The following is a 12,018-nucleotide window of genomic DNA, read 5'->3' on the forward strand; positions in this document are numbered from 1 at the left end:
ACTACAACGATAGCTTGTGAAGAAATAAAAACAAGAAGACGGTTAGTAAGTTAAGAGAAGTAGCAAATACTTGCAGGCCGACAGAGCAACACCCTTTCAACCAACTGTTTTAACTTCATTTCTTTCAGATCATAACCTGCAGCCTCCAAACTAGCATAGCTGAATCCATTTTCTCCATCTGCAGAAGGAATACATACATATATATGCATGACGAAACAGCCGCCCACTTTCAAAAATACGCCGTATTTGTATTACCAAGAAATATCCACAAAAATCAGATTGCATAAATATTGGCTAATGTTTTGTATACATTCACCCAAATAATGTACAATCACACTATGAAAGAATGAAAGAATAAATGGTTTGCTTGTTGTATTTATTAACTAGTGGCGTGCCTAGACATAAGCTGAGAATCACGTCTTTTTAACTCCTGAACAGGTTGCGCCACTGGCCCATCCAGCTTGTCATGTTCTGCCTTTCGATGGGAGAAATGCCTCCGCAATGACACCTTTTTTAGCAATATTGTTTCAGGAGATTTGATTGATTCTCCTTTCTGCTTTTCTGCTCGCTTGCTATTACGAGAAGAAGAACCATTCCTTTCTAATACCTGTTTCTGCTTCCCTCTTGCAATTATAGACTGCCCTTCTTTCCCATGTACTTTTTCATATTCAAGCTTCAATTCTTCCAAAGGCTTCGAAATCTATGCATCAAAAGTTGACTAGGTATTGGTTATACTAAATCTGAATATGATTCAGAAATTTTAGTCAAAGGAAACCTAGCTTGAGGCAAAATATAAGCGTGCAAGTAACCTAATTTCCATAGCATAAGCAAACAACAACAACAAAGCCTTAGTCCCAAAATGATTTGGGGTCGGCCAACATGAATCGTCATTGGAAATCATTGTCGTGTCATGATATGTGACTTAGTTTTACGTTGGCCGCCACCAACCTACCGCAACCCTCCTCCTTTATCCGGGCTTGGGACCGGCAATGAATGCCGCATACGCGACACTCATAGCATAAGGAAAAAAAACAAAAGAATGGGAGGTACAAAATCCCATATTTAAATTTTCTCTTAAAAGTTATCTAGGCCCTTCGCCAATTAGCCATATCTTTCTTTAAGACTGTTGATATTAACTCATTTTCACGGTTTATAGTGTTTGATTCTAGATAGAATTTTTGAGGTAGCCAAGTGAGAGAGATTCCAACCTCCTGTAGCACATGTAAGGGAGTTTTGAGAAATTAAGGATTTACAATACACTTAAGTTTTTGGTACATGCTTTGTCATTTACAACTCCAATCATAATAAGTCACGATAAGGTAGATAACCCAATCCCAAAAATGGACAAAACCATCCAATCTCAGGTGTTCCAAAAGTACCCTCCTATTTCGCCAGGGAACCCCAAAGCAGTTTTATGTAAAAATGTATGATGGTAACTGGTAAGTTAGAATATACACAAATAGCCCCTAAAATGGATTTTCTTGCTCATTTGAGATGGATTTATCATCCCTAGATATCAGTACATACAAAACACAAACTCCGTAAATCTATGCCAAGAAGCTACTGACAACAGTCATCACTCAACACTCAACGGAACACACCAATTTTTTTGTAAGATGTACAGCTCAAAAACATGATTAAAAAAAATATGATATCATGGTTTGAAATGGGATGGGAAAGATTTAAAGTACAGCCTCCTTTCAGTCATTTAAACTAAGTGAGTACTCCGTATTTGATTATTTTCTTAAATACTTAATCATTTGAGATCTCCAAGAAAAGTCAGTCGTCTAACACGGAAACCCATCACAAACTGTAGCATAATTCACAAAAGTAGGAAACTGAGTTATTAAATAAAGAGGAAGGGACAAACCTTGATTGAATAGGCCAAAGGTAACAATGTATCAGGATCCATCACTTCTTCGGGAAAATTACGCAACGCGTGGATGAGTTTCTCAAAAGGCAACTTTACCTGAAACCATAAAATATATTTAAAATCTATAAGCAGACAAGTATTAGTAATATCAGGGTTTTTTTCAAAAATAAAATCTAAGAATAACATGAAGGCATGTATATAGCATATATTTGTTCTATGACGAGTGTGCAATTAATACAAACCTTTCTTTTTATGGAGTAATTATCATCCCCTATAAAGCTACCCATTAAAGCAGAAGATTACGTAAATGCTCACCAAGTCATCGTGACAACTCTTCAAGAGGGCCAACCCAACTCTGAAGACAACTTTCACACCCTATTCACGTATAAAGAAGATATGAACAACATAATTCCAGAAAACATCTAAATATTACGTGCATTTGATATTTTTTTGTTCTAAAGTTTCTAACCTCATAAAGAAAGACATCCCAGATCCGGAGGGCCAAGTGAAAGGGAAAAGAATAAGAGAACACGGTAATGAACCATTGACTTGCATACATGCTAGGGTTTATAACCTCTTGAGAAAAATGCTCTCCAAGCTTGGGCAAGTATTCTTTCACCAAAAGATCAAACTGAAAAAGGTATTGTTGTACCAAAGGCAATCCTGACTGGGCACACAAAAATACAATGCATTAAACCGAGGTAATGACTTAAAAAGTAAAAAAACAAAGGCCATGTTAGTATAGAGAATGTTAACACTTAACAGAGATATACGTTTCGTATAATAATTGAATCAGAAGTCTTCGTAACATGAAGACAATTGCATTAAAAGATCGCGACAAACAAAAAAAACACTACTGAAGCAACTACCCCATTGAGCCACAAAGATAAACATCTTTCCAAAAAATGGCAGATTCTAGTTTGAACTCACAGCAACAAGAAGAAAGATGCAATAGAAGAAACAACTAATAGTACTAAACTATTAATACATGCAATAAACTTGGAGACTTGACAAGGAGAGGAGGTTCCCAACACACTGACTTACTGACCGTGAATATCTGAGACCGAAAACTCCAAAATGCATGTGCTACTTATATTTTGTTTTGTTCTTGTAAACAAATCTAAACAAATGATACTGGCTACTTATTACCTGTGCTACCCCCAATAAGTCCTGCATACATTCCTGAGCTCAGATTTATGGATTCCAGACACTAGGTCAATTGCTTAAAATCTATCTAGCTAAATACCAGGTGGGTTCAACTTAATCCATTTCAGTTTACTTTTTCAGAACAGACAAGCAAGAATTTACAGTGATAAGACCCAAACAGGGGGAAGGATATGATATCATTTGGCAACCATGGAACTCAGCAATTGTACAGATGAAACATAAAACTCAGTGGACTTGATGGCTCTATAGTATAGGCTAATCTCCCAAGTTTATCCAAATGAACAAAAGTAGTTCCCTGTTTTTATGCTTACACATTTCAGCCCTTAACAGTTAACACATAACAGCAGTTTTCAGCAGAGCTACCTTCCAGATGGCAGCAAGCATTCAACAATTAGTGACACTGTGACACTACAACTACAAGCACAGAAGTCGATAGCCACTAGCACAGTGACACCCGAACATCCAAACAATTAACATTATTTGCTGCATAGACCTTTATTGTCTTAAATCAAACCTAAATTTCTAAAATCTGAACTTATTACACCAAAATAATATCCATTGACCACATAACTTTAATACAACATGCATATGTTGTAGTTATGTTACGATTCAACATTCCTTCACCACTTTCAGAATTGTCCTCCACGACCCAGCACCTCTCACCAATCAAGAGCAGAACTATTAACATGTATATGACATACATCTTAACATCCTTACGATCTTCAAACTCAATCTTCATATATGCAGACCCCTCCAGCACAGTTTCCCAAATTTACATACGACATATACAAGCTAGGGGTAGATAACTTTGCCTTATGGACATTTGTTCAGAGCGCACACACAACGAGAACATCGATAGTGCAGCAAAGAATGATTTAAAATCACTATTATATATTGGGACCATAACAACTCGATAACATAAGAAAACAATTTCCCATGCGTGTTACCAGATATAATCCTTCCATTGGGGCATGAACGGCCCCTTTAAGCAATGCAACCAGCAGCCAGAATGCATCTTCCTCACTCATATAAAGAAGCAGTAAACCAGCAATGAACCCCATACCCTGCACTCCAGAAACAGCAACATCATCAAGCTGTAGTTGACTAGTTGTACTTACTTGAAAGGATATTACAAGACATAACAAACCTGAACATATCCAACATCTCTGTCATACACAGAATATGCTTTCAGAACATTGTAGAGTGATCTCTGACCCGGACCATGTCTTTGCTGGAAGAAGACATGAGAAGGGAAAGTACGTGATATATCTCGAATAATGTCCAGCTCTGACGCTGAAGTCTCATATATCACCAGTTGCTGCAGCAAAATAATAGTCAATGGCATCAACACATGCACCCCAGTCAGCTGGTAAAGAATGATAATTGAACAAAAAGGAAGTGCAAAGAGCAAAGTCAGACAAAAACTTCAAAATTCCTCAAAACTAACTCTACAAGTCTACTTATACTGTGAAGCATCAATTGGTTATAATATCAATTACTATTCACACAACTAGACAATAGATAACTTTCATAAATATAGTTAAAACACCAACATGCTTAGGGTTAAGACTTAAGAATCTGCTACTGTCACACAAAAATGTCAATCTAGACATGCATCTGAAGCTTGCGAGATTAAAGACCACAAAAAAGGAAAGAGAAAGGCCCATAAAATTTAGACTGGGCCGCAGGCCCACTAGGCTTAGCAAGAGTCCAAAAACAATGACTCCCATAGCATTCCATGGTTTCTGTGTAACTCTAGTCCACTGAAGATAATGAGACAAACCAGTAACAATCAACCATAGAGCTTGTCAGAAAAATTCATTTAATAAAAGTGTTCATTTCCTCAAATTTCGCTCAATGTCAGCAAGCAGCAACCTAGAAATGCAATACACATGCAGATATTGCAGGCAGTTAGAAAAGACAATGGTGAAGTACATGTGTTTAAAAAAGTTTAAGGGAAACAGAAATAGCAGCACTTTGTCACATTAAGAGCTGAAGACTTTCTTGAGAAGAAAAATGCTATTTGGGAGAAGCGACTTCAAATTGGGTAGGAGAAAAAGAAACAACAAAATACAATAAGGTTCTTGATTTCATAAAAGACTACTCCGTATTTGGTTAACCAAATACTTCTCATAGATAGAGAAAAAGAAAGAGGGAAAAAAAAAACAGATCTAAAAGATACCAAGATATTTTTTTATAGCTGCAGAAGAACCAATCACAAAAACTGTAGAAGACAACAGGACAAGAAACTCTTCCTATATAACTAGGTAACATAGAGGTTACAGTACACATAAGATCAAAGGTTCAATCAAACATAGCAACTAACACAGTTACTTTATAAGCTTGATCAAAGCAAAATTCCTTTCTAGAGATTTTACACCTGTTTACAAAATGATGCGGATAGGTTGTTTTAGTTAATTAGTTGTTAACCTAGGCTCTAATTGGACCTTGGCTTGTTTCTCTCCTTTTTAAGATAAGAGGAAGGAGCTAAATTGAACACATGGGAATTCCAGAAAAGACCAGCAATAATGCGTAAACTCCTAACATCAACACTACCCCAATCAATGCCTCCAAAGAGGCTCCGGCGGTCCCACCCAGAGCGGAATAAGCAGGTTCAATGTACACAACCCTACCTCTGCAACAATAAAAGTGGTTTCCAATTGACCATTGATTCAATACACAACAATTGTCTATTACTTCATGATACAAATACACATGCAGTTGAATGAACCGTTTTAACTTTAGTCCACTATAGCCAAGGGATATTGAATCATTGACTCGCAGGAAATAGATAGAACAATTAGAACCTGACCTCTTAGGTCTTAAAAAATAAAAACTGGTAGGAACATTACCTCATAGACCCCCGGGTTCATGAGCAAGAGGTCACGACTTCCAGAGATCAATTGCCAAACAAGGCCCCTCAAACAATCAGGAATACCTTTTCTGATACGCCTTTTAACAACAAGAGGTTTCCTCCTTACATAATGCTTCCAATCACTCCCACCAACCCCAATCATCTTTCTCCATTTTTGAACTCTTCTTTTTTCCCTGTGAAAGGTATCCTCGCGTTAACAAAACCACGTATATAACATGGAAAAAAATAGATAGAAAGATAAAAGGGGAAGGAGGGAATAAGTAGTTTCAAAGATTCAGCCATGTATCTACTCTATAAGCCTGAACATAAGACAGTTTTTCAAGCCTCAACAAATGCAAAATAAGAATAAGTTGTGAGCTGCTGAAACATGGAAAAAGAAAGCAAACAAACTGGCATATGTAATCCCTCAAAACCCCACCTCCAGAGAGAGAGAGAGAGAGAGAGAGAGAGAGTAATCCCTCAAAACCCCACCTCCAGAGAGAGAGAGAGAGAGAGAGAGAGAGAGAGAAAGAGAGAGAGAGAGAGAGAGAGAGAGAGAGAGAGAGAGAGAGAGAAAGCTATATGTAAGCTGATTGTAGAGGCACAGTAATGTAAGAGGCTAAACCGCTACATTATAAGTGCATGAATCAGAGTAAATTACTCAACCATAATATGCAGACTAGTATCAACGACACACTGTTCTAGTAAGTATTATCACAGTGAGGAATGGATAAATCAGGTCAAACCATGACCAGTGATTAAAGTGTACACCTTTTGAGAAAGATACAACAACTTCATGCTAAGCTTATACTATCCTTAATTGAAGATAAATTAAAAAGAAGTAAAAGCAGTCACTGACACTTGCATTTGATAGAAAAATGTCAAACTTCACAAAATATGCACTCTAAGCTTCCCAAAAGCAATGCCAAACCCAATGCACATGATCATTTCTAAGAATAATTTCCACAACAATTACCTTTCCGATCCAGAAGACTTGCTCCTCTTCAAATTATCAGGAGAGTTGCTACTTTCTGGCTTTATGAACCCAAATCTGTCCACTGGTTTGGGTGATGATGGTCCTGATCCATCTTCATCTATTTTCTTCTTTTCCATCACACTATCTAACACAAGATTTTGGCCCCCAAAATTCACCCACCACTGTCAACCTTAGCATGTTGCAACTTGCCACAGTTGAACAGCACCAAAGTCTACAACAAGTTCTGGAAATTCAATGTACATAAAAGGGGAAAAAATTAGAAATAGAATTGCATAGGTTTTATGGCCCTCAAAGTGGAAATCTTAAGCATTAATAACACTGATCGACGTGATTTTGTCACCACAATATGCTCATCCAGCAAACATTTGCACATAAAACATTTATGCATGCTCTAGTTATTCAACAGACAATGAAGTTCACAATTCAACATATCAAACAATCTAAATCAAAAGATATTGCCAAAAAAAATTGAACCCAGAAGCAGAATCTAAAAGATCAAGCGGAAAACGCCCACTAATCAAGGGTTTATTGACAATCCATAGAAAAATCTTCACAATCTGAGAAAACCCGTTAAACCCCACAAATTTTCTTCCAACAGAGTCAACTGGGTTTTATTCAACGATCAATAATATGAATATAAAAAAACAGAGTTCAATGAGAAAAAAGGGCAGAAAAATACCATGAGAGTAGAGCACCCAGAAGCAGCGGTGATCGAGGAGCAGAAATCTAACTAAAATCTTGGATTGTGGGAGCAAAAATCTAGGGAATTGAATGATTTTCAACCCAAATCTTGTTGTTGTGTTGGAAATTCAGGCAAATTGGGGAGGCAAAAATGATAGACTAGCCAATAATCATGAGCAATTGAGCATGCGTTTGACTCTAAAACCTGGGAAGTGGGAACTGATTGGGGGGAATTTTGTGTTATTCCCTTGTTCCCTTTTGTTCTCTCTCCTTTCTAAATATTGTTTCCACTTTAGGATCTTTTCGACAATTGCATCATTTGGACATTTGGATGTAATCACAATTGAGTAACCATAATGTTCTTCTATAATTGGATTAAAAAAAAGGGTTTATGGTAGGACATGCGATATCTATTAATTTAGGTGATTGAATTTATTATGGTTTAGCACTCCGACACACAATGATCAATGTACATCCTGTTTTTAAATGAACACATAGTTCAAATACAAATAATATATTGTTCATATTCAAAGAACATAAAACAAATGTATTTATAGTTCAAACCCAAATAATAGTCTTTGATATTTTGCAGAATTTTGACATATCACGTTTGGTTAGCTTTATCAACAATTCTTAATTCTTAGGTCATTTTCCTTTTTGGTAGTTTTCTTGATTGTGATGCAAAGGATAGGGTGCGAAACTTTATGTATATTTGGCAACTGAAACATAGTTTTTAATCCAACAAACAACAATGGTGAATTTCTTAGCATATTGAAGATTTGTGGATTTCTTTGGTTTAATCCAAAGAATACATATGCTTAACTTAATTACTCTATACTAGCATATTTCTCTTATTCTCATTTTTTTTTAAAACCCCCATGGATAAAAAGATATACTCCTAAACGAAAAATGTATTTATGGTCTTGTGGGAACTAAAAATATATTCCATAAAAGTAATTATTCCACCCAATATATCTTGGAAATTTTAATTTGTCTACGTACTATCAAAATTATTAGTGAATTTTTTTAGTAAAGTATTATACATTTATACCTTTATCATTTTGGTATGTCAATTTACCATTTTTTTAATTTAGTTTCCTAAAATATAATCTGTGCGTAGAACGGGCCAAAAGCTAGTTTAATTCAAAACAGCATACTGGCATAGCCTAAATCAGTAAATGAGGCCGTAAGGAGACGGATTTTGGGCCTTGAGTCCTTGAACCGGGTGGGTGAACGAAAGAGACCCGCACAAAAGCCCGGGAAAACTCATTACTCAACCAAAATAAAAACAAAAACATCTTCCGCAACCCTAAAAATTCTCTCTCCTCATACACAACTTCCGCCTTCAACCGTCGCAGTTCGAAATGAAGAAGAAGAAGCAAACTTCCGATGCCCAAGTGGTCGCTGCCGATGACTCTGCCGACGACAAAGACTCTTCCGCTATTTTCGCTAACATTAAAACTTTAGTCAAAGACCACGCTAACTTCTTTGATAAGCTCGTGGAGCTAATTCCGGCGAAGTTCTACCTCCCGACGAACGACGACGATAAGCCGTGGTTCCAAGGGTTATCCAAAGCAGAGAAAGCGGAAGCGAAGCTGAAATCAATTGAAAATACAAAGAAATCGAGACGTGAGCGATTAGACCCTGAGAAATCCTCCAAATCAACCCTAGATTTGTTGAAGGAGTCATTGAAGAGGAAACAACCGGAGAAGAAAGCGTCTAACAGCGATGTCGATGGTGATGGTGATGATGGTGACGACGACGGTTTGAATTTGAGAAACTTGGAGGATGATAAGAGGTCTGTGACTTATGAGGAGCTGAGGCAGAGATTGCATAGGAGGATTGAGGAGCTACGAGCGGGCCGAGGTGATGGAAGCGGCGAGGGAAAGAGGAGGAAGGCGGAAAGGAGAGATATGAAGGATGGGAGGAAGCGCAAGTGGAATGACGGGAAAGAGGATAATGAGGAGGTGAAGGAGAAGGAGAAGAGAGAGATTGAAAGAGATATTGAGAAGGAAGTTTCAGAGGCTGCTAAAGGAATTGAGTTTGGGAAGGTGAAATTAGCAGCTTCTAGTGATGATGGTAAGAATTCCATTGAAGTTATTTTAATTTTAATGATTATCTTATGGTTGAAATTAGACTTTTTTTTTGTTTGCAGTGATTTTATTTGATAAATTGTGTTTAGTTTATGTCGAATTACGTGATTGTAATGAGTAATAGGATGCCATGAAAGTTGAACATTCTTTTAAAATGCAGCAAGGTAGTCATTAAATCTTCGAAAGTCGAAACATCTTTGCCGTTGTGTTGTTCTTGCTCTAACCAGTTGCATCAAGTAACTATTATCCAAACCGTTTTAGTATTTGTTTGTGAATGTTACTTTTTAATATCAGTGTAACATTGTAGGTCACTTTATAATCAATATTATATTGGATGCCACTCTATTATAACCTTAGATATACCACGTCTATCCGAATTTGGCCAAAACGACTTCAATGTTGAATGAGTAGTAGTTGTAATGAATATGATGGGCATTATTGAATATGGTCACTAAAACATGTCTACTTTTCTTCTTTTTCTAATTGTAGTACTGAATAAAAAGAAGAAGAGGAGATTATCGAAGGAGAAGGAGTTACAAAGAGCACTTAAGCTGGAAGAGGAAATGAAGGATCCGGAAAAGGGTGACGAAGTGGCAAAGAGGCATTCTTGGAAGTCAGCCATTGAGAGGACTATGGGAACTAAAGTGCATGATAATCCCAAGCTGTTAAAGAAAAGTTTACTTAAGGATAAGAAGAAGCATACCAAGAGCGTTGAGAAGTGGAAGCAGAGGGTTGATACTACTGAGAAGATGAAGAAAGGGAAGCAGGATAAGAGAAAAGAAAATATTAAGTCCAAGATGGACAAAAGGAAGCAATCAAAAATTGATAAGAGAGAAAAGAAGCTTATGAGGCCAGGGTTCGAGGGCCGCAAAGAGGGCTTTGTTACAGGGAAGTAAGGTTTGCAATAGAGTTTTAGTTATTATGTATTCCAACTTGTCACTCCTAAAAAAAGATTCAACTAGTGATGGTTGTAGTTAGTTAAGGGGGATGGGGAGAATCAAGCTTTTGATCTTTTATTTTTTTTGTTGTTAAAGTCCAATCATTTTTAATGAAGTTTACTATTTCTTGATTTTCCAGTTTATAGTTACGTGCTTATGTTTGGTTGCCCATATCTTCTTCTTCTTCTTCTGTTCCTGAATGAATTTTCCATAATATTTTGTTGTTTTATTTAGTATGGGGAGTGGAGCATGCTTGTACAATGTTTGCCAAAGTTTTGGGATCATAGAAGAGAGAAGGATACTACCGTCCCATTATAAATGATGTTGATTATGTTGCAGTCTTGTGGGGTGTCATACTCCCAATTGTTTGTCCCCTGTCTCTTAACACAAATGAAACATTGAAATGCGATGGAGGAAATACTTGAACTTGATCATCTCATCATCCATTTTGAGTTCATTTAAGTTTTTTGTAGTTTCGAAGGTAGCCTGACCGTAGGAAGCTTTGCCCTGCCTGGTAAATGATAAATTTGGATATAATTATGACATTGTGGGAAACCTTGCGTCGTTCATGTCTCCCCTGGACTTTATTTGTTGAACGAGGTAGCCCTTATTGTAAATTCCCATTTCAAGTTTGCTACTTATCCTGTTTCTTGTGAGACTTGTTTGTATGGACTGGGGGTGGGGGGGTCTGCACCATGCAAAAACTGGAAACACCATAGTAGTCTCAGGGGTGTTGAAATTGGTGGAGGATTGTTTCTTTTTTTCTATTCTATCTGATTGCTAGATGTGTTGTGAATTGGTTTCTTAGTTCTTATGCATCTTTTCTTGGATATTTACTCCAAAAATGAACACTCATTTGACGACTGTGTTTAGTATTAATCGTTTCTGTTATCTCCATAGTTAGCCATATGTTGACTATTGAGTATTGAATAGCCTAGTGATCTGTAGTAACTAGTGATACTTTAACCTGTGGCCTGCCGTCAGTGGAACTGAAGCTCTAACTTTCAGATTTCTAAAGTAAAGGTCTGATAAAAGATGAAAAAAGTGTTAGTGATATTTGGTGCTTTAGATGTATTTTAAGTGAGCCTAGCCTCTGTCTCTCTCTCTCTATCTTGCTGCATTTTACTCCCATACTTCTTTTGTTGTGTAACTTTTGAGTTGTTCATCTCATGATGGTAATGGTAACACAGATAGTCAGTTGTTTCTTTTGTTCATTACTGCATCCATTTTCAGATGCATGTTGGTTACTTTCGCTACATATATCTAGTTTCATACTTTCATGTACTGTCAGTCTGTGGGTTTCGCCATACAATGGTTATTTGTGTTGAACCTCGATAAAGTTGTGATATGATTTATGATCCATCATTTGGAAGATACAAAGAGTTGGTTTCTGTTATTTCTTTCTCTCATAGAAG

The 12,018-nt window shown here is 36.9% G+C and overlaps 2 protein-coding genes across 3 annotated transcripts; one reads left to right on the forward strand and one right to left on the reverse strand.

Moving 5' to 3' along the window:
• Positions 1-262: 262 nt before the first annotated feature.
• Positions 263-7,892, reverse strand: LOC110786837 (uncharacterized). 2 transcript variants are annotated; one of them, XM_021991412.2, is made up of 9 exons: positions 7,571-7,886; positions 6,871-7,114; positions 5,893-6,088; positions 4,188-4,358; positions 3,988-4,104; positions 2,343-2,540; positions 2,189-2,248; positions 1,871-1,969; positions 263-700 (listed from the first exon to the last, which is right to left on the reverse strand). In XM_021991412.2, the coding sequence occupies exons 2-9, from the start codon at positions 7,005-7,007 to the stop codon at positions 380-382; spliced, it is 1,299 nt and encodes a 432-aa protein (XP_021847104.1). In that variant the 5' UTR covers positions 7,008-7,114; positions 7,571-7,886; the 3' UTR covers positions 263-379. The 2 variants fall into 2 exon arrangements, 1 of the variants encoding a protein (XP_021847104.1); XR_008930705.1 differs by having other exon boundaries at positions 681-700; positions 2,116-2,248; positions 7,571-7,892.
• Positions 7,893-8,856: 964 nt separating this feature from the next.
• On the forward strand, positions 8,857-10,734 carry LOC110786838 (uncharacterized). The gene is made up of 2 exons (XM_021991414.2): positions 8,857-9,651; positions 10,155-10,734. Exons 1-2 carry the CDS (start codon positions 8,937-8,939, stop codon positions 10,559-10,561), a joined length of 1,122 nt encoding a protein of 373 aa, XP_021847106.1. The 5' UTR covers positions 8,857-8,936; the 3' UTR covers positions 10,562-10,734.
• Positions 10,735-12,018: the final 1,284 nt, after the last annotated feature.

Source organism: Spinacia oleracea, chromosome 1, assembly GCF_020520425.1.
Source record: "Spinacia oleracea cultivar Varoflay chromosome 1, BTI_SOV_V1, whole genome shotgun sequence".
Classification (NCBI taxonomy): domain Eukaryota; kingdom Viridiplantae; phylum Streptophyta; class Magnoliopsida; order Caryophyllales; family Amaranthaceae; genus Spinacia; species Spinacia oleracea.

Bases quoted from the DNA above. Each gene is read 5' to 3' on its own strand.
- LOC110786837 (XM_021991412.2), bottom strand. From the start codon at position 7,007: ATGGAAAAGAAGAAAATAGATGAAGATGGATCAGGACCATCATCACCC. The intron at 6,089-6,870 runs GTAATTGTTGTG...TACCTTTCACAG, and splicing joins AAGTCTTCTGGATCGGAAAG to GGAAAAAAGAAGAGTTCAAA. The intron at 2,541-3,987 runs GTAACACGCATG...TTGTGTGCCCAG, and splicing joins CAATGGAAGGATTATATCTG to TCAGGATTGCCTTTGGTACA.
- LOC110786838 (XM_021991414.2), top strand. From the start codon at position 8,937: ATGAAGAAGAAGAAGCAAACTTCCGATGCCCAAGTGGTCGCTGCCGAT. The intron at 9,652-10,154 runs GTAAGAATTCCA...TTCTAATTGTAG, and splicing joins AGCAGCTTCTAGTGATGATG to TACTGAATAAAAAGAAGAAG.